Source organism: Aspergillus alliaceus, assembly GCF_009176365.1.
Source record: "Aspergillus alliaceus strain CBS 536.65 unplaced genomic scaffold BDW43scaffold_52, whole genome shotgun sequence".
NCBI lineage: Eukaryota > Fungi > Ascomycota > Eurotiomycetes > Eurotiales > Aspergillaceae > Aspergillus > Aspergillus alliaceus.
In genome coordinates this window covers 249,345-276,600 of record NW_022474735.1, presented here as the reverse complement: position 1 = coordinate 276,600, position 27,256 = coordinate 249,345, and the positions used below count along the sequence as shown (strand labels likewise).

General features: G+C 47.5%; 11 protein-coding genes across 11 annotated transcripts; 6 read left to right on the top strand and 5 right to left on the bottom strand.

Annotated features, from left to right (window-relative positions):
* On the top strand, positions 1-373 carry BDW43DRAFT_188941 (uncharacterized protein). The gene has a single exon (XM_032038988.1). It carries the CDS (start codon positions 79-81, stop codon positions 337-339), a length of 261 nt encoding a protein of 86 aa, XP_031896381.1. The 5' UTR covers positions 1-78; the 3' UTR covers positions 340-373.
* An 843-nt stretch (positions 374-1,216) lies between these two features.
* On the bottom strand, positions 1,217-2,292 carry BDW43DRAFT_322169 (uncharacterized protein). Its single transcript, XM_032049508.1, has 2 exons — positions 1,830-2,292; positions 1,217-1,748 (listed from the first exon to the last, which is right to left on the bottom strand). Exons 1-2 carry the CDS (start codon positions 2,094-2,096, stop codon positions 1,383-1,385), a joined length of 633 nt encoding a protein of 210 aa, XP_031896380.1. The 5' UTR covers positions 2,097-2,292; the 3' UTR covers positions 1,217-1,382.
* Positions 2,293-2,618: 326 nt separating this feature from the next.
* On the top strand, positions 2,619-3,854 carry BDW43DRAFT_288192 (uncharacterized protein). Its single transcript, XM_032043253.1, has 2 exons — positions 2,619-3,158; positions 3,246-3,854. Exons 1-2 carry the CDS (start codon positions 2,708-2,710, stop codon positions 3,593-3,595), a joined length of 801 nt encoding a protein of 266 aa, XP_031896379.1. The 5' UTR covers positions 2,619-2,707; the 3' UTR covers positions 3,596-3,854.
* Positions 3,855-5,984: 2,130 nt separating this feature from the next.
* BDW43DRAFT_303111 (uncharacterized protein) lies at positions 5,985-7,837 on the bottom strand (the record flags this gene model as incomplete). Its single annotated transcript, XM_032045367.1, has 5 exons — positions 5,985-6,097; positions 6,149-6,582; positions 6,632-6,948; positions 7,008-7,676; positions 7,757-7,837. 5 exons carry the CDS (start codon positions 7,835-7,837, stop codon positions 5,985-5,987), a joined length of 1,614 nt encoding a protein of 537 aa, XP_031896378.1.
* Positions 7,838-9,757: 1,920 nt separating this feature from the next.
* Positions 9,758-10,883, top strand: BDW43DRAFT_314929 (kinase-like domain-containing protein; the record flags this gene model as incomplete). Its single annotated transcript, XM_032047943.1, has 4 exons — positions 9,758-9,904; positions 9,950-10,077; positions 10,198-10,330; positions 10,389-10,883. The coding sequence occupies 4 exons, from the start codon at positions 9,758-9,760 to the stop codon at positions 10,881-10,883; spliced, it is 903 nt and encodes a 300-aa protein (XP_031896377.1).
* Positions 10,884-11,228: 345 nt separating this feature from the next.
* On the bottom strand, positions 11,229-12,992 carry BDW43DRAFT_288191 (pyridoxal phosphate-dependent transferase). The gene is made up of 2 exons (XM_032043252.1): positions 12,532-12,992; positions 11,229-12,480 (listed from the first exon to the last, which is right to left on the bottom strand). The coding sequence occupies exons 1-2, from the start codon at positions 12,753-12,755 to the stop codon at positions 11,319-11,321; spliced, it is 1,386 nt and encodes a 461-aa protein (XP_031896376.1). The 5' UTR covers positions 12,756-12,992; the 3' UTR covers positions 11,229-11,318.
* Positions 12,993-13,143: 151 nt separating this feature from the next.
* Positions 13,144-14,600, top strand: BDW43DRAFT_188913 (P1 family peptidase). The gene is made up of 4 exons (XM_032038987.1): positions 13,144-13,269; positions 13,321-13,505; positions 13,558-14,042; positions 14,093-14,600. Exons 1-4 carry the CDS (start codon positions 13,194-13,196, stop codon positions 14,481-14,483), a joined length of 1,137 nt encoding a protein of 378 aa, XP_031896375.1. The 5' UTR covers positions 13,144-13,193; the 3' UTR covers positions 14,484-14,600.
* A 2,404-nt stretch (positions 14,601-17,004) lies between these two features.
* On the bottom strand, positions 17,005-19,286 carry BDW43DRAFT_303108 (uncharacterized protein; the record flags this gene model as incomplete). Its single annotated transcript, XM_032045366.1, has 3 exons — positions 17,005-17,624; positions 18,445-19,109; positions 19,255-19,286. The coding sequence occupies 3 exons, from the start codon at positions 19,284-19,286 to the stop codon at positions 17,005-17,007; spliced, it is 1,317 nt and encodes a 438-aa protein (XP_031896374.1).
* A 901-nt stretch (positions 19,287-20,187) lies between these two features.
* Positions 20,188-21,761, bottom strand: BDW43DRAFT_322166 (pyridoxal phosphate-dependent transferase; the record flags this gene model as incomplete). The annotated part of the gene is made up of 2 exons (XM_032049507.1): positions 20,188-21,546; positions 21,720-21,761. The coding sequence occupies 2 exons, from the start codon at positions 21,759-21,761 to the stop codon at positions 20,188-20,190; spliced, it is 1,401 nt and encodes a 466-aa protein (XP_031896373.1).
* Positions 21,762-22,252: 491 nt separating this feature from the next.
* BDW43DRAFT_288185 (Zn(II)2Cys6 transcription factor domain-containing protein) lies at positions 22,253-24,005 on the top strand. Its single transcript, XM_032043251.1, has 2 exons — positions 22,253-22,335; positions 22,404-24,005. Exons 1-2 carry the CDS (start codon positions 22,277-22,279, stop codon positions 23,872-23,874), a joined length of 1,530 nt encoding a protein of 509 aa, XP_031896372.1. The 5' UTR covers positions 22,253-22,276; the 3' UTR covers positions 23,875-24,005.
* Positions 24,006-24,685: 680 nt separating this feature from the next.
* Positions 24,686-26,575, top strand: BDW43DRAFT_322165 (serine hydrolase domain-containing protein; the record flags this gene model as incomplete). Its single annotated transcript, XM_032049506.1, has 4 exons — positions 24,686-25,247; positions 25,304-25,414; positions 25,472-25,733; positions 25,792-26,575. The coding sequence occupies 4 exons, from the start codon at positions 24,686-24,688 to the stop codon at positions 26,573-26,575; spliced, it is 1,719 nt and encodes a 572-aa protein (XP_031896371.1).
* Positions 26,576-27,256: the final 681 nt, after the last annotated feature.

The window sequence follows — 27,256 nt, the reverse complement described above, 5'->3', positions numbered from 1 at the left end:
CGCCCTTTCTCTTCTTTTCCCTCCCCCTTTTCTTCTTTCGCGCCCACTGTGTCCCTGTGCATCGCAAGGCCTGGCCCCATGCACTGCCCTTTCATTTCACCGCGGATCCCGCGTCATCCGACGCTCAGGCCATCCCGGCCGGATCAGCAGCACTGTAGAGTGGCGAAACTATCGAATGCCAGGAAGGGCTATACCGGGAATGGTCCCGCTCGACTTCCCAGCAAAGGGCCTAGCCGCCGCAAGAATCTGTCTTTTCCTATGCTTCGTTCTCAGTTCTCAGCAATGTCAGTCGAGGATCGACTACAGTTCTTGTCTTGGCTGTTTGAGTGTGCTTTATAATACTGTATTCTAATATCTATTATATTAAGGCAAGTCGAATAGGTTGCGATTGAATGAGATTATTGAAACCCTAAGAAACAACTGCTTATAAGTAGTAGGACCTGATAAGGCACAGGCCCAGCTATGACTAAGTAAAGGGCCGGATTGAGAGTAGAACTCTATTCCCGAATATCTCTACCGCTGTCTCACGCTGTATGACAGATGCTTCCTGAAGGGTCTTTGACGAAATGTCAATAACCATAGAGAAGCTTCTTTTCTCATATCCTGAGCGACATTTATTCAGTCATGGCTCAGAACGAGAACTGGAGCGGAGATGAAGCACAAGAAGTTGGAGGAAAGGCAGTTTCTGGCAGAGCTCCAACAAAAGGTACACTGTTTGAAGGAGAAACATGAATTCACCCTGGGCAGATCGCGCAGTTTTGAGTTATTATAGCCGGGTTGAATGAGTTGTTTCTAAAATCCTAGTGTTGGGCGCCCCTCTACGTCAATGGTATCACCGCGCGTCAGCATAACTCGCTCGCAGTCACTTTCTGATGGTTGCTGGCAGTGAGTACAGTGAACTTACTGATGTCCTTGAATCTAACCACTGCCTCTTGATGTCCCTGAAATTGTACTTAAGTCCTTGCTTGTGCAAAAGGAATCGGTTCTGCGATAATCATAGTTATTTGAATGTAGGAAAGAATCGAAGGCTTGCTAGGCTCGAGTACTAAATGATACCTACTTAGAGAAATTGCCAGGTAGAAAAAGACAAGAGCCGCAGTATAGCTTCGGCCCCATTTTATCCTGTAGTATCAACAAATCAGAGTGAGTTCTTACCTCTCAGAGCTATGGCATTTCTATGAGCCTGCATAAATCAAAGATGAATCGATCATGTAACGCTGACGCTATGGCGTTGGAAGACTCGCAATGGTAAAAATTAAGCACACCTAATCAGCCAACTGTAAGGGAATTCACACCAGACTGCTCCCTAATGCAGCACAAGAAATGCAAGGATAGTGTGCGGCACGTCAAAGACGATGCCGATGAATGAAGTGGCCCGAACATTATTCAAATGTGGCAGCATCCTCTAATTCCTCATACAGGTCATCGTCCAGAGGGACGGTCACCGGATCCGTTCCCTCAGCAGCAAATTCAGAATAATACTCCCGCTGCTCCGGCGTGTTCTTCTCCCATGGAATGAGAAGTCGCTCGAAGCCCACGTCCACTAGCTTCTGGAAGTTGGCAGGGCGTAGGTTCACTCGGATCAAAAGAGCGTGATAGTAGCCGATCTTGAACAGTGCAGCACAAGTGTCTGAAATGGTTTGTCTAGTCTTATTGAGCATCTCCGCCCAGAAGATAGCATCCTTTAGGTCAGTCTGCCGCTTCTGAAGGCCCTTTGCATCTTCTTGACGAAGATAGAAGCACCTAATCTTGACTGCAAGGGCAAAGTCGGGTTGTAGTAACCGAACGCCATTCACGTGTCGGACGTGCCCATCCACCTGGTCATACACGAAGCGGTCGTCAATCGTGGTGAGGAGATCGATGATAACCGATCGGTACGAGAGTTTCCCCGCCATCACCTCGAAGCCTTCGACGAACTTGAGGGAGTCGATGATAGTCTTGGACCGGATCAAGATGTCTACGTCAGTTGTGATCCTCTTGTGGCCTTGGAAACACGCAGCCGCGCCGCCGACTAGAATAAAGTCGGCTGGAAAATGCTTCTGTAGCGCGCGGATGCATTCCAGAATCTTAATTAATTCCTCTGGGTCAGTCGACATATTGTTCTGTCGGTACTATGCCAAGCTAAAGCTGGTTAGCGGAAAGTTAACAAACGGAACTATACAGGCCAGAGATCAAGACTTATAGATCCGTAGGCTCATCTGGGACTAGGGAAAAATGAAGAATGATAGAGTGAAAGGAGGTTCAGAGGAGGTGGAGATGCGGTACACGGATGGGTTGTGGGTGCTTATCTACTTGGAGAGGAAGTATAGTTTTAAGGTGCCTTCCCAGGTAGGGAAGGCACCGGCCCAGATGGATTTAGTGTCGGCTTAGTATCTATTCTGTCGGCCAGCTGAATACGCGTATGAGTTAGTATCACTGATCTATGGACAAGGATCCATTTATATGGAAGAATGATGTCTCTAAGGTCTCTATCTCACTGAATCTATCTGGAAGAGCTGAATAAAAACGATCAAAACAATGGAACAATGTCGGGCCGAGCGGATACTGAATAAATGTGTAATATTGACCCACTTTATCCGACATTTTCCATGTGACCTTACCCGGACCCATAACCTTAATCTTTTGCCATCCATACCTCATAACCTGACCTTCTTCTACCGAACCTCTCTACGATTTCCCATCGCCCTCGCTTCTTCAATTTGGCAAAATGGTAGATTTCGAAGCCAAGAAACCCCTTCAAGAATCCTCAGCGTGGTATCTCTTTCATCTATCTGAATGTCTCGAGGATCGCCTTATCAAACACTGTATCGCTGGCGACGCCATTCTCACAACTCTCGGCCACCCGCTGGTCATTTGTCAACTTTATCTTGTGGTCGCAGATGAGCAACTTGAAGATGCTCTCGCCGTCATGCTACAGCAAGGACTCGAGCAAAGCCAAGGACCCGCTGTCTATGTAGAGCGGGACGCGACCGTTGCTCCTCTAGGCTGGCCAGGATACACCCTAAAGAGGCCTCGTGCACCTTTCCTCGCCCCGGAGGTCTCTCTTGTTCCCTCCAGTTTTTGGCATATGGACCTCTCAGAAGCGAGTCTATTGAAAAACACATTCCTACATCCCACTACGCGATGCCGATTTCCAACACGGCTATTTTATATAGATGGTATATGTTATGTCCTAGATGCCTCTTCTATTCACTCCTTCCTAGCTTTAAAATTGCTATTATCTCGTTCTGACACTCCACATCTAGCTCTGATCAATGCCATCATCGAATCTACACTGAAACCTGGCCACAACACGCGTATCCATGGGTACCTCGAAATGCAGTATCTCTATTTAGTCAACTGGCTCTCTGCGTTTTCCCCGGATACTCTTCTCAAGCTGCCGCCTGGTAATAGGTTCTTTGTTGACTTATATGGCACACCTCTTCCACCCGCAACCCGGCGAAGAGTCTGTTTGAACCGGCAGCGGATTCAACTGGGCCTACTAACTGTGGAAGACGCATGGGGGTCAATGCCGATAAAGTTTATCAACACCATAAAGAAGATTGAGGCAGAGAGGATGGATAAGATGCGGCGATCCATACCTGAAGTGGGCTAGATAACCTGAATAGATTTGGGACGTTTTAAAGTTAGGGAACCCTCCCAGAAAACCGTGATGAATACCACCGCTATGCAACTACTAGCAGCCGGATGATTATGGTTTCCAACTTACCCATGAAATTTTTCCCTATTATAGTCTACATTGTTCAATACGGACTTTTAAGGCCTTTCCTATTCTTTTTCTTTTCGAGATGAGCACTAGTGCTACCACGTGGTTCCCCAAGGAAATAACTGTAATATAATTATTAAATGTTCATGACATGCCTAGCAGGTCTCCATAACTCAAAGTGATATCGATATTCGAAGATCTTAGACACTTCATAAGCCTAGATACTATAACGATCCTAAGAATAATGTGGCGGATCGGCTGGAATTATCGTCTAAATCGACACTACTATCTAGATCAGAGTCGCTGGAGGTATCATCATCGAACAAACTAGGCCGCGAAGGGCGATGCATGGCGAGCAGATGTCAGGTGGGCTATAAAGAAAGGTAGAGGGAACGGAATGGAGGAACTAGTTAAATGATTAAAGCGAATATCGATTTTACTTCAAGGCGAAAGATTCCCTGAAGAGACAGGCGTGAGGATGAGAAGGTCACTAGGGAGGAAGAGCGGGTGGCAGGACGCCATGGCAGCCGAAAGTTATGGATTCACAGCGAAAGAGGTTCTCAACCGGGGAAAGTCGAAGATAGCTCCCTTCCATGATGATGTGAGAGCCAGCGAGAGAGTATACAACGACATGGTTAGCGGGGCGCCGCAAACTACCGCCATTGCACCTTTCCTCTGCCACCTGCCACCGCCTGCCGCCAACGGGTATGCTATTGCTTTTTGTGGTATAGCATCTACCCTACCGCCTTTGGAATTGTGCTGCTCTAAAGTAGAGAAAAGAGTAGTACTAAGAGTTTGGAAATCTAAGTGTTGTGATCTCAGGGGAAAGATGGGCAGGATGATGCTGTATCAGCTACACGTACGTAGCCTACTGAGGACCGGATGCCATTCCGATAGATACTCGATTCTATGGACGACTGTATCGACTATCTTGAGCGCTTCTTGTATCCTATCTCAACTACTAATAGGTAAAGCCTTCAGGGGCTAAAGGAGTTGGTGATCCGGCCAAGCCGCTAGGCAATCACGTGCCTCCTATAGATTGTGGAAGCGAATGTATGCTTGTTTTATTGGGTGGCCGTAACGGCCGAACTATCTAAATAACTAGCTTACTAAATGATGACTAAGCAATGTCGAACTATAGGCCATGCGGCGCAGGATGACCGTATGTTCCAACATAGATTCATATCACTAAGCAAGAAAGATAATTGTTGAAGATATGGCATGTAGCTGGTGTATAGCTAGCACCTTGGCAAGCGTGCAGGGGTTTTAACCCCTGAAGACCTTCCCTTTTTCCTGTATCTATTCAGGCAAGATACTGCTCAATTCTACGTCTTGTCTCCTTTCAGATGCGATCTTTCCATGAATTCATAACAATAATAGAAGAAAATAGAAAAACATAAAAGCCTTGGAAAGGATACAGCCGAATAGATCACACTAGGTTGCATAGCGCGTCTAAGAGAAGAAAGAAGAGTAAGAAGAAGATCGTCAGGATCTCAAACAAGAATACCTTTCAGATATAGAGTGAGACTGTGGCAATCCAAGCAACCAACAGTAACCCCGCGACAGCTAAACATCCAGCCAGTCTTGCAGTTGACGCTGCTGCCAGTCCCCTTCACGGGAAGAATATTCTGTAGACACTAGCTCAGCGCCATTAGGAGTAGAAGTAGAAGGCCAGAATCAGCTCGATTAAGCCACCGAATCTCTGCCATCTACCGGTTGCCAAATATCAGAGCCTGGTAGCGAGAATGGGGCAATACAGCCGAGTAATTCGACACTCAAGTGAATAGGCTTGGGAATAAAGACACAAAGGTCTACTTCCTCTGTTCTAACTAGAAGTAGCGCAACTGATTATATCTCAAAGAGGCCTATCTAAGCTAGTACAGATATGGTAATATTAATGCTTCATTTGATTAGGGATAAAATTCCATATTCTGCACCATTTTTTGAGCCATCTTTCCGTAGCCGTAAGGAAAAGCCTGTTCATAAAAACAAAAGAGAGAAAATGTAAAACGCCTTCTTTATCCGGAACAATTTCCTGCAAAGTCGCTAAACCCTCCATCACCGATTCCGACTTGAGTTCCGGCAATCGTCTCCGCAACGGGTCGAACTTCGACTGTTCAAGGCGGAAGTCAAGCTCGGGTAGCAAGAGTCTGATAAAAAGCACGTAATCGTTACACGTCCAAGTATTTCTGGTACACCTTTTCTTCTCTTATTTTAATGGCCTATATTCTGTCGTGCACTCTTTAAAAAGCAAGGCTTGGGGAGCTTTAATCATGACCTAAGCCGTCAAGGGAAAACGCGGGACGAGTGAACGATTGTATGAGTCTAGGATCTCAATTGAAGAGAAGTCACTCGCGAAGACCGCTCTCCAAAGCTTCGTACCGGGCACATCTATCTTTAAATTGGCACTGCGAGCGTAAGCAGAACAAGGGGTAAACTTACTGTAGGGAACTGGGGCTGAAGTACGGCAGTCGATGATAAGCCAGTCCTGAAGCCACCCATTCTGGATCCACTGCGTATAACTGCCATTATTGATAAATCTCTGGCAATGCTTTGTCAATCTGTTGCCCTCCCGCAACACTTCAATACCCCAATTGACATCTGCAATCCTAAAATCTATCCGACCGTCTTTACTTCCGGACCACTCACTTGAAATCTTTGATGAGAACCCGAGAAGTGCATGTAACGCTCTATAGAACTCATCCTGATAGGCGGCCTCAACAGGTCGCATCACTGCTCCTGTGCCAAGCTGTGCTGCAGAAGATAGATTTCTCAATGAGAATTTTCTTAGCACAGCTTCCGCTAGCGCCTCAACAGTCTGATATTTATCCAATGGGAATGGGACTGAAGAATCTGTAAGATAGTGCTCTACAAATCTGTTTAGGTTAGCAAAACATTTTGCATAGTTAAAATAAGAACACATACTTGGCATGTAGTCTGGTTGGAAAGACGCAGACAATTTGATCCGCCCGGAAGTCCAGAGGCTCAGAATGAAGCCAACCCTTTTCATAACATAATCTTATTCCTTCGTTATCTAGATCTCGAGGGATATGTTGATTTACTAGAACTTCACGTAAGACATTTCCTGCTGCACAAGTAAGTCTACGCAAGTCCACAAAAGACCGCTGAAATCCTGTCTGTGCAAGATATCGAAAGGACTCTTCTTCATCATTTAAAGTAAAAATGATGTGGTGCTTCTCCACAGCACTAATGTTCCCATGCTTAATCTTGGACCGGTATACCTGCAACACGTTCCATACACAGTTAGCAAGTAAAGATAGAAATACACAGTATAACTAACCTTCTGCAACATATCAAGAACAGCCTCTACAGCCCCTGGATGTCCACTGGTGAGGGTGTATATATAGTCGCTTGCTTCTTGATGGAGGGGTAAAGGACGCCGGACATTGCTACAAATTCGTTGAACGACTTCGTTGAATTCGCCTTGGTTATAAAACAGACTAATTGATGGCGAATCTTGAATCATTGATACAGTAATCGACACTCGTTTTTGAACCCCAAGATACCCAAGTGGGCTCCCCGGGTTGTAGTCATCTCCGCCTCCAGTAGGACTTCCGTATGATGAGAAAATGCAAACTCTTGGTCCAAAGTGTCGATCATTCTGTGTTTTAATGAAACCCAACCAAAGTCCTGAGTCATGATATGACATCTGAGCTTCATCCAGAATAAAGACAATATCGCAATTAAGAAGATTGCGGGTCGTAACAAAACTATATCCCACATCGTTTGCATTGCGAACTAGAAAATTTGCGTAGCCATGACAGTTGTCCTGTGGCCAGTTGGGGATAATGACTGACGGAACGTTTCGCTGGTGATAGTATCTGTCTAGGAGATATGCAAGAGTTGTTTTTCCTGATGCTGGCGTCCCTCGGACCTGTACTACTCTCTCTTCATCGAGTATGCGAGCCAACTCACAAACAGTCTCAGTACGCGGACAGAGAGATGGGTCCTCTACGTGAAAAGAGTAAGTCGTAGTTAGCAGCAAACATGCGACGTAGGAAAGCACAAAGAGATAGGTATACCCATAACAATTGTGGACTGGCGATCTGGCTGACCGGAAGTAACAGGAGGGCCTATAGCCAGACCAAAAGTTCTTCTCAAGAAATCCATCCTGGATAACAAGATATAGAATACGAGAGAGAGAATAATTCAAGTATTGCAAGGCAGCGATGACTGACAGAAACCATAAAAGGAAAGTGTACTCGGTGCAAATATTCTCAGCAAGTGCTCGATTGAATAGATAGGACAGCAAAGTCTGACCGCCTTGACATGAAGGGCAATTCACAGGTCATTCCAAGATTACACCTTATAATGTCATCAGCCGGTAGTTGCCCCGCGACTAACGTCGGTCCTACATAGTTACTTGTCATAGCAGTGAGCCAGCTCAGTCCGACTATTGCCCCGTTTCGTGCTTTGAGTTGTTCAGGCCTTATTTCCTTTCAGATTCTCTTCTCCTTGGTGGTGGTAAATCCTGCGGCGTCAAGTGTAGCCGTTTTTGGCCGCTAGCTAACTGTTTCGTCGTTATATGGAGAATCTGTTAACCTGTGAGTCTAAGTACTAAATATCTAGCTATAGCCTATAAAATACTATAATATTTATATAAAGATGATATATAATTAAAAAGCTACTAAGAACACATTTAATAATATTCTTTTATTAATCTATTTGTTGTATTAATTTCTTCTAATATTTTTTAATATATGATTATTTAATAGAAGACTCGTCGCATCCACACGGACTTGTGTCTTCTTGTGATGAGAAGCTGCCAAACATCATAGCGTAGAGTACAATATAGCACGAGCGTCATATATATTTGCTAAGCCTCCTATTTTCAATTAGACTCGGGCTTTTCGGGACAATATTTGAGTAAATATTCAGTGCTTAAGAATAACAGTGTGTTCGTGGGCATTGCCTGTGATGCAGAGACGACCCAACGGTCCGTGAATAATCTCTTAAGAGCCTTGCTACCTTCCTGCTGCTCTCCATCTTGTCTGTTTAAGTAAAGCAGGATCCAAAGTAGCCATAAAATAATGATAAAAACTGTAAGAGGAACCGCAAACGCCCAGTATACGTACTGTCTCGTTTGGTAGAAATGGCAATTTTACGTGAAACGGCAGCGAGCTCTTGTCTAATTTTACTCTCTTTTTGTGCTATCAGGTTGAATAGCTAGGTTTCTGTCAGTCGTTGGAGTGTGTACATGTGAGGGTTAGAGATAGGTAGGAACGTGCAGCTGATATGAGTAATGAAGAGCCATTTGTAGCGAGCTCATTTCGACTGATTATGTTCTCGTAGTTCTCACTAATCCTCTCCACACTGGCTAAAATTCGACCATTTGCTGCTCTGTAGTTCTCAGCGCTCACCGTCGCCTGGGAGTAGTTGGAGAGCTGTGAACATCCCGGGTAATCTTGTCAAGTAGGCGGCGAAACCGATTCAAGCTATACCATGAGCGTGAGTAGATGGATTGGCTATCCCAAAAGTGCGGCTGATGGAATTAGCTCAGGCGCGGAGTATATTATCTCGTTGTCCCAGAGCTACTCACACAGGTTTGACTCTCTTTTGTACTTGTTGTCTGATGTTGTACATGCTAATTAACATCCAGGACCAACTTGAGTCTTGCGAAGCTTGCGATCCGAGATCTCACGAACATGCAATGCTAAGGCATATAAGAGACGAACTCAATCAGAGCCGTTGCATCAGCGCTATCCCTGGAAAACAATATTTTATTCCATCCCCTGAGATCTCACGCATCCTGACCCTCTCAGCCGTCAAGACAGCTCTCGAAGAACTCGGCAGTGCAACTCATCGCGGCCAATATGCCTCTAGTAGTGCTTTGAAACTATTTGCGCTTCTCATATATATTGGAAAGGAAAACAAGATTTGTCGCGTGCTCGATGAATCAGTCCCTGATAGATGCCTACCTCTCCGACCGGAAGTTGCCACGTACCAGCGAGGGACACCCTGTTCGCTGAGTATATGGGACCCCAAGGATATACAAAGCCTTCTGCGAAGCCAATGGATATTTCTACCACCATGCTTTCGAATACCAGGAGAGCATCTCAACCTAGATCCGGACTGCGTCCTCCGTTTCTTACGATAGAGCTCGTGTCGAAGGACACTACGAATGTGTTTGCCGTGCAAATCCACCCACAACACCAATCTATACTCCAATCAACTTCTGTATGGTTTTCCCTACGTTTAACTTTCAAGGCCTGACTCTAATAGGGCAAACTACCGATGGTGGCGGTCAAGCGGTTCGTCCCAAAGGACACTGATCTCTTCCATCAAGAAAGGGAGGTGCTTGTCGCCCTCCGCACACTCCACCACCCGAGAGTCGCCGAACTTTTAGCCACGTACAATTTTCGTGGGGAGCATTTTTTGATGATGCCCCTGGCACTTTGCGATGCCCAACACTTCTGGAAGCGCACTGGTCCATCTCCTTCCCGAGACGTGCTCACACACTGACTTATCAGAAAGATTAGCGGCCTCGCCGATGCCCCGTTCCACATCCACAATAAAGGGGCACATCTATCATCAGCGGGCATTGGAGATATACCTTACCAGTGGGCTTGTCACAGAGATATCCGCCCAGAGCATATCCTCCTTGTGAAAAGAAGTACCAGACCTGGAGGATCCCCAAAACTACCCTAACCTTATGATGCAGCTGGCCGATTTTGGCTTCAGCTCATTTTGTCGCGACAGCTCGAACACGGGAGCTATATCCCGTCCTCCAGGGACCCGCACATACGTGTCGCCTGAAACTAGGCTTCGTCGTGAAGTTGGTATCAAAGACGACACCTGGTGTTTTGGTTGTTTTATATTGGAACGCTTAATCTGGCTGTATATGGGCCTGTCTGAGGTTGATCAATTTGCCGATGATCGCGCCATTGCAACTCCTGGATCTAACTTACCACTGCAGGATGATCACTTCGTTACGCTCCAATATGGTCGTAATTCTGCGTCTGTTGTTGCAGTCGTCAGGAGCACTGTGTCAGAGTACGTATCCCGGCTTTATCGCAACCCACTGTGCGCAGAGGTGACGATAGCTGTGCTTAATGTCGTGAGGGACGAAATGCTGGTTGTCGACGTTGATCGTAGGTGTGACTCCATGCGGTTAGTTTCGAGGTTTAGAACTATTGAGAAGATGCTTTCATTATGAAACAACAAATAAGAATAACTGCTTGTGACTCTGTTTCAGCTATAACATGCAATTTTAATCCTCACCTATTCCTCGGGCACGCAGGGTATACCAGCACGGTAACCCCATGAGGTCCACCAGAAGAAACAGATTATGTCAGACCTTGGTTAGGTACATCCCTCAACAAATACTGCTGTAGTTTTACATAGCCAATACCCCTATTCCTGCAAGCTAGGGCTTCCACCTCACTGTTCCACTACATATTACAGGAAGGAAGAGAGCCACCCCCATCGGTCATCTCATGTGTATAAGCAAAGACACGCATAAACATGTCATGTTTAACGTACCACATGCTTGACTCCTGGTCTTTATTCAAGCACCTCAAGACAAGACCTGGAAGCCTGTTGACATCTTCTCGCCAACCACACAATATATTGCTATGAAAGGCCGCGGACCTCAGCTAAGGAGATCATGATGCTCTTTGACAAAGCTCTCCAGCATATCAATAAAGGCCTCAAGTTCCGCTTTGCTAGTTCCTATGATCAAACTCAATAAGCCACGCCTGGCTATCCAGTATCCATTCCGAACAGCATAATACCAGAACAAGTCTTTCAGTATTGCTTGCACGCCATTTGGCTGCGTTACCAAGTCTTCCACGCAGTTAATCCCAGTTTCTTCGATGTCCGATGTAAAGTGAATGTTGCACACTGCCCCAACACCCGTTACTGCCATCCTAATACCTTGACAGCGCTCTTGCAACCCCTGTTGGAACCAGTCACCCATGCCATTAAGCTCAATACATACCTCCGGCGTGAAGACCCTCTCAAAAGCAACTAACCCAACATTCATAGCCAGCGTATTATTATTGAACGTGCCAGAATGGGCAATCGGAACCTTCCTCTCCGAAGAACCCTCCACAATCCGCGGATCATACGCCGCAAGAAGCTCCTTCCGACCTCCAAAAGCCCCTATAGTCATCCCCCCAGCAATCCACTTCCCTAGCGTCGTCATATCAGGCTCCAAGACAGTATTGTCGTAGGGACTGCGGATAACGGATTGCAACCCACCCGGCGCAAGTCGCGAAGTCATTACCTCGTCCAGAATAAATACCATCCCATTTTCCCTAGTAGCCGTCTGGATCGTGTGGAGAAATTCCGCCGTGCCGGGAATACACCCCGCAGCGCCTTGCATGCCCTCCACAAGCACCCCTGCTGCTATACCTTTATTCTCGGAAATAAGCCGTCGGGTCCCTTCCACATCGTTGTACCTCCCGATGATCCAGTCTGCTTTGTCGACGTTGTTCTCGGCAACGCCGTGAGCGAAGGTGAGAACACCGCCATGATAGCCCCCGCTGAAGACTATCACTTTGGACAACCCAGTCGCACGACGGGCGATACTAAGGGCATGTAGATTAGCTTCCGTACCGGAGTTACAGAAACGTAGCTGTTCTATCGACGGGATACGACGGCGGATTGCCTCTGCAAACGAGGTCTCTGCGGTAGTAGTCGCACCCAGATTAAGTCCGGTTTGAGTTATGGTAGAGATGATAGTGTTGCGGATGGTCGGATTGGAATGGCCGCACACGCCGGCTGTCATTTCCCCGACGAGATCAAGATATCTGGGACACATCGGTTAGGTTCATGTTGAGGAGGTGGTAGGGAAGACGTGCTCGTGTCCATCCACATCCACTAGTTTGTTTCCATCGCCCTTGATCATGCAGATTGGGAACGGGTCTGTGTGTAGGACTGAGCGAGTGTTGCCGCCTGGTAACACCTCGCTGGCTAGGTAATGCTGGTTCTTGGAATTTGGGTTTTGGTCGACATAGGTTTTCTCGGCGTTGAGAAGCAGCCTTTTGGCCCTTTTTATGGGGCTATTTGGGATATCTGACGCCATTTTCCAGACTACGATTGAGCAAAGAGGTGAAAGATTAGTTGTTCTCCAGGCCGCGGGGTAGGTAGGTGTGGTGTTTTACCAAGAGGAGCTAGAGTCGTCCAAATCAAGGTATTAACTACTGTGGTCGGTGGACTTGATCGGGTGCTAAAGCTAATAGTCAAGCCATCTCATCATCAGAGTCAGCCACATCCGAGCAGTCGGAATAGAAGAAGCGATATGATGGGGTCTTCGGGGTCTCGCATTTCGGGTTTGCCAAACCACTTGAACTAATTTATTTGCGAGGTAGTATATCTTGCCCCACACTGAATCCTGTCAGCATATAAGCGCAGTGTTCTCCCAGTCAGGCAAAAGGAAAAAAAAAAAAAAAAAAAAAAAAAAAGGAAACATCCTACGAGAATCTTAGAGAACTCGTCCACATTGCATTACATCTGTTTGAAAATGAGGATCCGTGACTTGGGATATGCGCCCGGCCGTTTCAAGCCCGGCCCCCAAAATAGTGTTTTAGACGTTGAAGGTATGTTGATGGCGCTCAACAAAAGCTAGCGGGACTGACAGTATATTTCAGGAGTGCGTGTTGGCCAAGTCACCATCCACGAAGGCAGTGATGTGCACACAGGCGTCACTACCATCCTGCCACGCGATCCGGACTTCGTCAGGACTCATCCTTGTTACGCCGGATTGCATGTGCTCAATGGTATCGGCGAATTGACAGGGACCCATGGGGTTGAAGAATTTGGGACTATCAACACCGTACGTTAAGATCCGGTTACCATGTGCTCTTCTCTTCTGACATGTATGACAGCCAATTGCTTTGACAAGCACCGTCAGTGTGGGAAAGGTATATGACGCTCTCTACATGTGGATGTTCGATAGGGCCAAAGATGCCGGCGAAGATTATGGCCAAATCTTGGAAAACCTTGGCATCCCCGTGGTCGGGGAAACTCTAGACTGCATATTGAGCGATATTACCCGATCGGCGGTGGAGAAGTCCCATGTGTATCAGGCGCTTGAACAAGCGATCCATAATCCACAGGTTCTGGAAGGCTCACATGGAGGAGGGACCGGCATGCGCTGTCATGCGTACAAAGGTGGGACTGGAACTTCATCGCGAATCGTCCCCGGAGAAACCAAAGACTACACGCTCGGAGTCCTTGTCCAGGCCAACTACGGGTGGCAGACTGATCTGCAGATCGGTGGAGTACCGGTCGGGCGAATCCTGAAGGAGGAGTTGCCCACGAAGCCTGTCCCGAGTACGTCTGGTGAAGGCAGTATCATTGTCCTTATTTTGTAAGCTTAATTTTCCTTTCGTCGAGAAAACTGCTGATAACCAAGTTCAGTACCGATGCGCCGATGCTACCACATCAGCTGCGTCGCCTTGCACAGAGAGCCACTGTCGGTATGGCTCAAGTTGGGGGCCATGGAACCGGCCGTAACTATTCTGGGGACATGTTTTTAGCGATCTCAACTGGCAATGTTCCACAGGAGCACCTGAAGTTAGGGGATCCGGGATACCGGCCTCGGGTGGAATACTTCGGGGTCGATACCATTCGGAATGATTGCATAGACAGCTTGTTCTATGCAGCGGCTGAGGCAACCGAGGAAGCGATATTAAACGCTCTTGTGGGCGCCAGAGAAGGCCTCACAGGGTTCCAAGGGAATAGAGCTGAAGGACTACCGGTAGAGAGAGTGGCAGAACTGCTGAAGACATATCGTGTCGCTCGGACTTGACAACTTACTTTTAGTCGTTAACACCCCTCCAGTCCCATGTGCCTATTCTAAGCTAGAAAGAGACCTGATAATCGTAAGTATAGATCAATCCCATGGTCCACGGTGTGTACTCCATGAAAGCTCAAAGTATATCAGTCCGTAAGATTCCATGTCACTCCATACGTACACTCACCCAGTCCAAGGGTTTGTTTACCCATCATCAAGGACGTTTGTTTCTTATCCTTAAATTTTCTGTCTTCCTCAGGCACATTCAAGCAAACACATTCAAAAATTTCGCCGAGCACTAGAGCCTCCAGATCAAAGCTACAGTTCCAGCAATTGCCCTTCGGTAAATCCATTTCTACTAGAGTTGTCAGGGACTAGTTATCATAAACAAAGGAAACAAAGGATATATACTGCTTTTCTGCAATTAATTTTTCACCATCAGTTGAATCCCAGTCAATACATTTGTTCAAGTCCAATCTTGTATAGCGAGGGAAATCTCCATCCGGCACGCGGCAAAATGTGGGCAACACTTGAACAGATGGTAGGTGGGCCGGATCCAGTCGCTCGCAAGTTCCCGGATACACCTGTGGTGTTGCACCTCTCAAGAAGCGGAACGTTTCCCATGCTCTTTTTAGGGGTTGTCAAGGCATCTTTACTCACAGCCGACGCTATGAGATATAGAATCGGGACGACCAGAACCCGACACATAGCTACAGGCTAGAGATGGAAAAGCATTTCGAGGATAGAGTCGTTTGGGAAAGGAACGAGCCTGCTAGTAGGATTGCACTGCTGAGGCCTCCAGAGAGTTGGTTTATTTGGACTCCAGGTGCCTTTATGAATGCTGGTGTAGATGACACAGTTGGAACCGCTCGTGAGATATGAAGTATCTATCTTTACTCTTTGTCTTTGTCAAGCTCGGCCGGGGCGCTGGGAAAATAGGCCAAAGGATAAATCCTGTCTTTCATTCAATACTGAGAAAGGGGTCTAAACGGGATAACAACACGAGCGGAGGGCTCTCGACTCAGGCTCAAGTCAGAAAGTGGCCTTAATACTGATAGGCAAACCATACAAATATATCCAAACACGAGGGCGTGCGATCGAATAGGAAGAGTCAACTCCATACAGACGTCCAGCTCAAACTTGAATCGCAGTATCAGCTTACCAGCGGTCTCCGTAGCTGGGTCTGCCACTTCTTTTCTTCTTCTCCCCCTTGTTAGCCATGCCAAGGCTCTGTCCTTTGGTCCAAAAGCAACCCAGACGCCCATCGCTCAGGACTCCTACAACACTGGCTAAAGTACAGGAGTTAAAAAGTCGTCTTACAGTCATTGTGGAGGATGACTTACGCAAGTTAAATGTTAGCTGACCTCCCTTTTGTTCGTTCGGTGTGCGGTCAGGCCTTCCTTTGAGTCCTCTCTCCAGAAATCCCCTACCCTTTCCTTTCTCCGTATCGTTGTTCCGGGTGGTTTTGCGGTCATATCTAAGTTCGTCACGTCCCAAGTGATACATATCGTAATTGGCCTTCTCTTGAGTAAGGCCGGTACCACAGGTATAGTCAACCATAAAACTTAACATAGAACAGGGTTAGATAGCTATCGCTGAACATACTGTGGCTGTGGAATAAGTTCTATCCGGTTCCAACCAATACAATTATTCAGGCCTAGGATGGAAATATGCCTAACCGACCGATCATAGTGAGGGTTGCATCTTCCTCGACACAGCTGCGGTGCTGGCGAGCCTGGCCGAGGTGGTCTTCAACGATTTCGAGTTTCGAGCCATATTTTCCCAAGTTGCGATCGATGTCGACCTACATTCCTCTAGCGTAAATCTCAGTCACATCATGGCCAGCAGCCAGAGAGGCCAGGAACGAAACAATAATAATGAAAATCTGATAAATTTTCGTAGTCACCAGTCACCAGGGCTAGAATCAGAAGCCTGATAGAACGGTAATGAGAAGTGATAGCAAGGATTGACGACGTATGTTGTTGAAATCTTTTTTTTTTTGCCGGATGGATGAGCAGTTTATAAATTCCCTGTCCTTCATGTTCTATAGACCTGCCAATTAACACGGCCGCTGCATGAATTTTTTTATAGTCTGTATTATCATTCTTCACTCATCAAGTCGGGTTTAGACGACAGTTCTTTCACGGATAAAAGGGCCTGAACATCGGGTCTGGAGCATCCTTGAGATGAAAGAAGCCAGAACGGCCGATACAACAGAACATCAACCCGATGACCATGGCTTCAATATTCGACATTAGCAGAGAATTGGTTGTCGTTTTTTGTAGGTTCCCATCGTCCGGTAGTTGCGTGGAATTCAGGTGGTGCCGTAATTGTGTAACTTATTTTGATGTTATGAAGGACATGGGAACTTTGCTTTCTCAAATTGACGGGATGGATGAGTGAAATAGAAAGTCTAGGCTTTGGTGATAGAAATAGAATATAGGAAATTCTTTGGTACCAAATGAGGTTATTTAGGAACGGGGCAAACGGTTGGAAGTCAACAGGAAACGCCCAGACAGAGTACGGCGGAAGCAGGTTAGACTACATGCGACCAATCTCCGGAAGGGTCAGATAGCATTGCCAGAAGGAAGCCCGGATCAACACCGATGTCGTTGTCTGTGTGTCCTGGTTGATCTTCAAAAGCAGTAAGCTCCGTTTCGTGTCGCTCTGACGTACTGCTGTGCTCTGCATGAAGTCGAACTGCGTCACGAGCATGGGGAACGTGCGACACAGGGTCTTCTCCACCGTTTAGAGTCCCCAGATATGGTTGTGTGTGAGACCCCACTATTCTATCACCTTGTGAAAGAGTAGCCAAGGCATTCACAGTAGTGGATTCGGGCTCTGCAAGGCGGTGCATACTGTCATGGAGGTCTTGGAACTCCTCTCGTCCCAGATGTGGGAAATTCTGCCCTTCAGTCTTGAGACGTGTAAAAATTCCCGCAAGCTCGCTCAGCATTTCATGCCAACGCTTCGCAACTTTCCACTTTTCACTGGCACTCTGCAGCCAGTCAAAACTCCATTGGTATTTTTCCTTGGCATTTTCTAACCCGGGTGCCATGTATGGCCAAGTGTCTGCATACACAAGTGCGGCTGCGGCACTAAATATACAAAAGGCCGAAAATGGGGTTTGGAACTGCACATTTCGTATCTCAAGATCTTGCATCAGCTGAACTAGAGTTGAGGCGGCCTCGAACAGTTCCCGTGAACTAAGATGCCACCAATCGGGGGGAGGTGGTTCCTCCAGGAAAGGGGGGTCGATTGGGCCGCATGGACATGAAACCCTATGTGGAAAGAAAGGGATGTATTCCCGGTGTAAGAACAAGATACTCACGTAGTATAACAGATTTAATACGGTAAATCGTTCGACTTGGCTGTGCAGCATATGGGCTTGCAGCTGTCCAGCGGTTCGTGCGTAGACTAATCTAGCTGAATGGGTCGCTCTCCAGGCCTTCACCATGACCATAGAGCGGTTCCATAGAGAGGTGTCCTTCCAGGGAGGCTCCATGGCTTGGGAAGATGGATATCTTCTGCCGCCCCTGCATATCCAAGTAGACAGGGTGGAGAATATGCCAAACCCCTCGATTATGAGGGAAAGCATCTGCTGAGATCCCCATCTTTCCTTATCATTACCTATCAGTAAGGATGAGCCCCCTGACCCTAACTGTCTTAGAAAGTGAGAGCTCGGGGCCGTCTCCGTTCCAAATTCGAAGTCGTCTTCGTTCATTGGCAGCGGAATGTCAGGCGTCTCTATTTCAGTGCCTTGCGGGCCATACCTTCCGCAACGCAGAATACAGTCGAGCACAAAGCAGGCCCAGGCGGTCCTGATGACTATTTCTTGCTTTGTGAAGTTTAAGGACGAAGCATCCTTTGCGTTTGCCTTCATTTGTGAATGTATACCTTGGGCCAATCTTGTAGCCATTCCTAGAAGCCTCGTTAGCATGTCTCGCTTACCCACGGCATGGTTCGCACCACATACCTGTATATATCCATGCCTGAAATCCATTACCCTCTCCCCACTCGTACAAACTGAGCAAAATCAAGGCATGAGCGGCATCAATCCCAGGATACTGGGCCATGTAACTCATGATATTCTCACGAACAACATTGGCGAAGTGTCCAAATATATTCGATAACTCGGGAAGATATCGAGAGCACAGAGCCAGGATTGCGCATAGCTTGATGCTAGGAATCTCATCCTGCAGGCCGTGCTCAAAGAATGTCGGCTTATGCACAAATCCAAATTCTGGAAATTGCTTTACAAATATTCGACTTGCATGAGTGACTAGCTCCGAGTTTACATTAACTAGAGCGTATTCAGGTGATAAAGGAGCTGCCACTTGCTGCGGTGCGACTTGGCTTTGCATTTCGCCACTGGTGGTAACACCGTCGACAGCGTCGGAAGTTGAACCATCCTTTTGCGGGCGTCGGTCTTGCTGATCAGCATGCACCTTGTCTGTCCTGTCGGGGGCCGAGGTTTCTGATATATGATATGTGCGAGTTTTGCTTGTCGGGGGAGGATAAGGAGCGTTTCTTTCCTTCCTCCGTAGGACTGGGGTGCTCAGGACACATTCTCTGCCCGGATTAGCCCTACATAACTGGCACGGAGGGGCTCCATTGTGATGGCATTTAATTTTTGACTTCCTAGTTAGAGCAAGCGTCAGGAACCAATCCACCAAAAGCATTTGGCCATCGTAGGACTCCAAGTTCTAGAAACTAGTAGCATATACGACACGAGGCAAAGAAGGTTCAAATATTAGGACTCTCATATCCAAGGTATCCGACTTACCGACACCACTGGCATGCTAATGTGGTCCTCATCCTTAAGAAAACATCCGGTATCATCCGTTGCTCAAACTACTACTGTGGTTTGAAGCTCATCGTCGGGGAATACGAACAGTTGGTGCCATCAAGTTCAGGCCGAAACCCGAAGCGCCTAATTTATTGGCCAATGAGAGGTCACCTACAAGTAAATCCTATCAAGAAAGGCGGTCCGGTCCGCCTTTGGCAGACCTCAAGAATCCCCGACCGTGGAAATTGGTTTTGTTGCTGGCATACTGGGATGCCGATATCTCGACTAAAATATATTATGTACTCCTTGAAAGTGTCCTGAGAGATGCAAAAGTGCATATCTGCTCTCTAGAGTTTTTTCGGTGATTTAAGATCGCTTTTGGTCACATTCTGAACCTGAGTTCTCGATCCTACAAAAGATGCACGATTAAATGGACCCGTTCAAAAAATGTTCAAAACATTCTTAATTCTTCTCTAGTCCTCTGTCTGTAGAATAGAGCGAGATAACTCGCTAGAAGAAGGCCCTTTATCCTTAAGCTTTATAAATCGTGTTAAAATAATAACCAAAGATTAACAGATATTCTATGTAGATTTAATATCAGAAATGCGGCATTCCGTATTAGTTACCTAGTAAGTAAATCTACCGCTGAATCCGAAGGCATACAATCATAAAATGAAGAGGTCTGATATCTAATCCAATGATAAAATGAGCAATATTTATAGGCCTAAAATGATCATTCAAAGTACCTGGTTTTCGCATCTCAGCATTCGCATCTCGCCAACCCTTCTATCACAACTATATCAACATCTAAAACCCCTTCAGCCAAAAGTGGATGGCTCCAAATGTTGGGTTCGATTTCCGATATCAACGACTGAAACGGTCCAAGAAACGACTAAGTCATAAATGGAATAACTATATATTTTCTGAATATCACAAAGCACCTCTTACCAACGCTACTGCAATCCTATACGCTTTGGTCACGGCCAAAACGATCTCCCGAATCTCTTTCTCTTGCACTGTGAATGGAGGCGCAATAAGAATGTGATCACCTTTGCTTCCATCTACCGTTCCCATACCAGGATAGATAGCAACACCAAGCTTGTGCGCCTGCTTCTGCACTACCAGTCCAAATTGGACCTTCGGGTCGAAAGACTTCTTCTCGATTTTGTCTTGCACGAACTCAACGGCATAAAACAGCCCCCGCCCACGAATATCACCCACATAGTCCTCGTTCCCCAGGTATTCCCACAGGTAACCTCCAAGAACATTCCCCATCCGGGCGCAGTGCTCGACGAGTTTCTGTCGCTGGACGACTTTTTGCACAGCAAGAGCTGCTGCGCAACTGATGGGATGTGCCTGGAATGTATGGCCGTGGTTGAAAGAGCCAGAGCCTTCCTCCAGTACAGTAACTACTTTCTCGTGGATGAGTAATCCTGAGATGGGGACATATCCACCACCTAAACCCTTGCCAATAGTCATAATATCAGGAACAACGGGTTCCCCAGCTGCATTTTTCTCCTGTTCCCAAGCAAACAATGTCCCAGTACGCCCCATTCCGCACATGATTTCGTCGAGAACAAGTAGCGCCCCATGCTTCTTGCAAACAGCTTGCATTGCCGCCAGATATCCAGGTACAGGAGGAACACACCCGCTCGTTGCGCCCACCACCGTCTCCGCCACAAACGCGATAACGCTATCTGATCCAACTCTCTGAAATTCTGCGTCTAACTCCATCGCCAGGCGAGCAACATAGCCATCGGTAGTCTCGTCACTCGTTTGGTACTGATACTGGTAGCACGGACTCACATGGCTAACGTATGGAAGCAGGATGTCACGGTATGGTTCCAGGCGAGACAGGTTGCTTGATATGGACATGCTACCGAAGGTGTTCCCATGGTAGCCTTGCCTTCTGGAGATGAAATGCTTCCGCTGCACTTCTCCCCTCTCGTAGAAATACTGCCGTGCTAGCTTCATGGCGCCGTCAACTGCCTCGCTACCACTCCCCACGAAAAATGCTTTACTCAATCCATAGGGTTTGTGTCCCACCAATAAGTCCGCTAGCTGCTCTGCAGCCGAGGTCGTGTATGTTCCTGTGTGGACGTACGAAATCGACTGCGCCTGCTCTGCGATGGCGGAAATGACCTCTTGGTTTCCATGGCCGATGATTGCGACCGCAGCACCTCCGCATGCATCAAGGATCTCTGATCCGTCTTCTAGAATGATTTTATGGCCCGAGGCGGACCTTGCCAGCAGAGGCTTCTCGCGAAGAGAGCGATGTAAAAGGGATGGCTATAGATGCTTGGTCCAACAAGTCTAGCCTGCTGAGGACATCTGCATGTCGATCCCAGATCCTGTCACGAAATGCGATGGCATGTTGTCGATACGTGACTATGTTGAAAGACGAAAAGGCCATTTGAAGCGAAGCTCAGATAAATAAACAACGTTGCAAAAACAATTCTAACCCGGGAGTTGTACGCAATGGATCCGGATCCCGCATTTCGCATTTCGGGTTCCGCGTATAACGGTGGCCAACAATGTTTCAGCATGGCAAGATTGTGTCTTCTACTCATGTGTAGCTCCGGCTCCTTTAATGTACTATTCAAAGAGGGAAAAAAAGAAAAAAGAAAAAGAAAAAGAAAAACAGACATATGTGATATCTGTTGTGCGGGATTACGACTGAATGCCTCAGGCGCCTGACGCCGACTCTTCCCAGACCGCAATCCAAGGCTGCCGCGGGCGTCTTGACGTGTTAACGGTCAACCTCTGGTTTTACTAAGTGGCGTGCTGAACCATTTCACGCTCGGTAGGCTATGCTATTATTATCTGACCAATAGGTACGGAGTCTGTGAGGCTCTGGCATCGTCGAAATAATAAAACAGGGCCAATATATAAATAAAATATAATATTAATATAATATAAATTAGCGTTAAGTGCCTTGGGGGCCAGATTGAGGGTCTTCAAGTATGCCGTCTTACGGCCCAGCCAGTGAGAATCTCCTATTTCTGCTCATCCTAGCACAATGGCAACACGGAGGAAATCAAACGGTCCAAGGTCTCGCTCTGGCTGCATCACTTGCAAGTGTGTCTTTCTACCCCGAACCATGCGTTGCCCAATAACAAGGCTCTAACTAATGTCTTCGTCCCCAGGTTACGACACGTCAAATGTGACGAAGCGAAGCCCTCATGCTCTCGATGCCAACGAACGGGACTCAAATGTGACGGCTACGACAACGCCTCTCAGTCCCAACTCCGTCAGAGGATGGAAGCTATCCAGCACCAACCGCGCAGGCCGCCCATTAGCGCGGACCATCAGATCATTCTGCGGCCGGAAACGCGGGAAGAGCGTCGGTGCGCGGATTTCTTCCACGCGGAGACGACGCAGGCCTTTTCCGGGTTCTTCGACTCCACTCTGTGGTCTTATTTGATTCCCCAGATTAGCGAAGGGGAACCGATGATCCGGCACGCGATGATAGCTATCGGTGCCTTCCATGCAGGCTTTGAAGATCGCGCACTCGTTGATACATCATTCGCCTTGCAGCAATACAACAAGGCGATTCGGCATTTAATAGATCGCAAGTCCGTGCCTAGTAGCCAGGACTGGGAGCTGGCGTTGGCTGCCTGCTGCCTTTTTATCGGCTTGGAGATCCTTCGAGGGAACAAGAAACAGGCATTAGATCACATAGACGCGGGGTTGAAAATGCTCTGCCAACATGAACTGAAAGGGGCCGCGGTTGGCCGCACCACGGAAGTGTATGGGGAGCTACGCCAGCTGCTCTCGAGATTGAACCTACAGGCTTCGTTCATGGGCCGCCTCTTGTATCCCTTAGAGTGTTCATCCCAGGATGCAGCGGCTACTGGGCCGACGTTAGCCAATCTGTCGCAGGCTAGAAGGCACCTCGATCGATTAATGAACAAAGGGCTTATGTTCATCCGATCAACCGACTCTAACAGAAACCCGCAAGATGTGCAGCTACGGCAAAAACAAGTGATAGAACAGCGAGAGCTTTGTCTTGAGTTTGATAACTGGCTGGCGGCGCTGAACAAGCTAGTCCAGAAGATGGGACCATGGATCCAACAAAAGGACCTTCGCGCATCGCTGGTTCTAAGGATCTACCACCGTGTCGCACTAATTTGGATACGTACAGTCTTAGCACCAGATGAAGGGATCTTCGATCTGTACATTCCGGACTTCGATGTACTTACTGGCTATGCGGAAAGGGCAATCCAACTCACCACGGCTATTGAGAAACAGACTAACAATCAATCGAGGTTTAGCCTCGAGGGTGAGCTTATTGCCACCCTTTACTTTTCGGCCGTTAGGTGTCGCAACCCCGGTATCCGACGGAGGGCCATTGACCTGCTGTCCCGCTATGGAAAGATAGAGGGCATGTGGAACGCGAAGCGATATGCAGCGGTAGCAACATATGTAATGGAGACGGAGGAGGGCGCATGCTCGGGAATTGTAAAGACTGAGAAAGATGTGGGGGTTCGTGCTCGTATCTACGAGTGTATCCAACCCTCAGGGATGGAACAGAACCCCTGCCAGGTAATACTGCTGTTCAAGCTGGATGGGGGCGGCCATGACTTCCAACGGCGCATAGGATTTGTCCATTGGTAGAGCTTATTTATGCGCGATAGTTATGGATATAGTATACGAGGACCCAGAATCTACCAGATATTTCGACTATTTTACACTGGCGTTGCAATTTCTGCCCGGTTTTGGATAGTGGATTTTTTTTTTTTTTAAAAAAAAAAAAAAAAAAAAAAAAAAAGGGCTATAGAACTGCAGTACAGCGTAGGCCTTATCGTCCATACTAATACAATATCATATCTGGCTTAATTTCCTTACTACTCGAGAGTCCCAACACGCCCTGTACATAACAGCCATTAAATTAAGTATTGGGGCTCATAGCAACGGTTAATTTAGTACACTTTGTGGCTTGGGTTCCTCTGGGAGCGCTAAATAGAGTAACGCTACTGCCTAAACCAATGCCTCCATACTAACCCACTAATCTCTAACTCGACGATGCCTAATTACTAGGCTATGTTGTCGATCCCCTTGTCTACACAGTTGAGGACAGAATCCCTGATTGGCTGGGAGCGCACGCTAACGTCCATGAATTACGGAGGAGCCAATCACGGCCCGATTCCTTCGAAGCCTTATGAATCTGGCCTTCAAACGGGTGAAGAACTGGAGTAAATAGATCAATTGCTACATATTACACCCAGGATGGAAAGATGACAAGGATGTTTGATGTTGGTACTCAATGCCGGTATGGATCTCTCATTGGCTGTTCCGTAAGTATACTTAGGATCCTGAAATCTATACAAAGACTTTAATAACAGAAGCATGGATATAAATCCAGGGCGAAGGTCCTTCAAGTAAACTATTAAAAAAAGCACTCCTCAGACTCAAACAAGACAGCATAATGCGGTCTTTCAATTTATTTCTATTTTCTATTATTTCGCCCCTTGCCCTGGGAAAACTGTGCCCAATTCTAGGGCCTGCGTTCCCAGCACCCACGGACGTTGCCAACAGTCCGTCATTCACAAAGGCCAAGCACCAACTGCTCAGCTATATCAACAAAGCGATTCATGCATCCAACACTTCGGAAACTTCGGGGGTCAACCCTGATACGGTATCGTTTGCTATCCAGGTCTTTAACACAAAGACAGACCAGCCGCTTCTTGAATACTACCATACAGCACCGTCGATTCAGAATAGCACGGTAGGGGTGACAAAAGTTGACGCTGACACCGTATTCCGAATTGGTAGTGTTTCCAAGCTGTGGACTGTTTTGCTTCTCTTAATCGAGAAGGGAGATACGTCGTTTAGTGAACCTGTCACAAAATACGTCCCTGAGCTGCGGGATGCTGCAAAAGAGCTTCGGGTTAACTCTACTGTTCGGAATGATGAGGTTGATCATCTCCGCTGGGATGAAGTCACGATTGGAGAGCTAGCAAGCCATATGACTGGTGTCATTAGAGAGTGTAGGATGCCCTTTTTGGTTCCTCTGCTATGAGGATTATTCGTCTAACTTCCATAGATGGGTCTATCGATATAGCAGCCGTTTCTTCCTCAACACCCCAGGGGTTCCCAGAGCTTCCCAAGTCGAATATCCCACCATGTGGAACAGTAGTTGCATGCACTCGCTCTGGTAAGCTCAACCCTCAATAACTGGCCGAAGTCCAATAATAACCCTCGAATTCTCCAGAATTCTTTGACGGCGTTCTGAAAAGCCACCCAATACTTCACACCAGCTCGACCCCTATCTACTCCAACCCCAGTTTCCAGATCCTAGCATATGCTCTAGAAGCCATGACAAACCAGACGTACCCATCTCTCCTCCAAAAGGACCTAGTAAAACCTCTAGGCCTGACACGCTCAAGCTGGGACAAGCCAGAAGACAACGTCTCCATCATCCCCGGACCCGCCATGACCAGCTTCTACGGCGTAGACGCCGCCGGTGAGACACCGTGAGTCCCCCAACCATATTCCCCCATTCCATAGCAACTGCAAACTGACACCCCTCAGCGCCGGAGGCCTCTACTCCTCAACCAGGGACATGACAACTGTCGGCCGCGCAATCCTCAACAACACCCTCCTCCACCCCTCCCTAACAAGACGATGGATGAAGCCCCACGCCCACACCTCCAGTCTCGACTTTTCCGTCGGTGCACCATGGGAAATCGTCACGCTATCTTCTCCCCGACTCATAGATATCTACACCAAATCCGGAGACCTAGGAATGTACTCCTCCATGCTCGCCCTATCCCCAGACCACGGAGTGGGCTTCTCGATCCTCGCCGCCGGAAACTCTACAACCGAAGCTGTCGCCCTCCTCACTGACCTTACCATCGCCTCTATTATTCCCGCCCTAGAAGCCGCAGGCAGAGAAGAAGCCGCGAAACAGTTCGCAGGCGAATATACCTCCGCGAATGCCTCGATCAAAATCACCACCGATGACGAACCAGGCCTTAAAGTAACCGAGTGGTCCAACGAGTCTGTGGATATGATGCAGTTTTTGGTGGCTAAATTGGGGTTAAAGAGGGCTTCTGATCTCAGTGCTCGGTTGTATCCCTCTGGACTTACGAGTGCGGGACGGGTTGGCTTCAGGGCTGTGTTCCGGGATGCGTCGCAGGGGGAGGAGGGCATTGGGCCTGTTACGAGGGCTTGTCAGACTTGGTTTTCTGCTAGTGGTATTGTTTATGGGAATGTGGGGGTTGATGAGTTCGTGTTCGAGGTTGGGGGGGATGGGAGGGCGGTTACGGTTTCGCCTAGGGCTTTGCGGGCTGAGATGGTGAGGAAGGGGGTGTAGGGGGGCTTTTGCTATGAAATTTGGCTTGTGGGGGGTTATTTTCTTGGGTATATTTCCTATATGTGTACAATTTTTTGTTCTTTTTATCTTTATCTTCCCGGCACCCCCGTAGCACTCACCTTATCCACCAACCCATCATGATCCCAAGAAAAGTCATCGGATAAAGCTACGGTCAAATTCAAATTGTAGATGCAGACTTGAGCACGTTTTCGACTCCATTAATCGCAATGGTGAGGTTGGCCAATTAATGGAAGGATCCATAGCTGGCTGTGTCTCCGTGCAGTCATGAATCATCTGAACCTGTTAGATATGTGTTTGAGGCGTCGCTAGTATAACTGACTACCATGCAAGATTCAATCGCCTTTTAACCCTTTCGTTCGGTCTCTATTTTTGCATCTCAGCCTACACGGCTACGCTGCATCATGCTTCTCCTCTACTGGGCAATTCACGGATAAATTTCCTGCGGGGAAGCTGTAGTTATGCCGGCTAGTTTAATTAATTGTATTGGGTTGATCTACGGACTTGCCAACAACATCCGATTCAATTGCACCAGTTACAGATATTCCTTTGGGTGGAGATCTGATCAACGCCGGATTTCCTCATAAACTGTGGGGATGGTTCTTCCAATGAAAGGTGTTCGACAAATAGTACAGCCTGCTCGTACTTCAGCGGTTCAGTTAA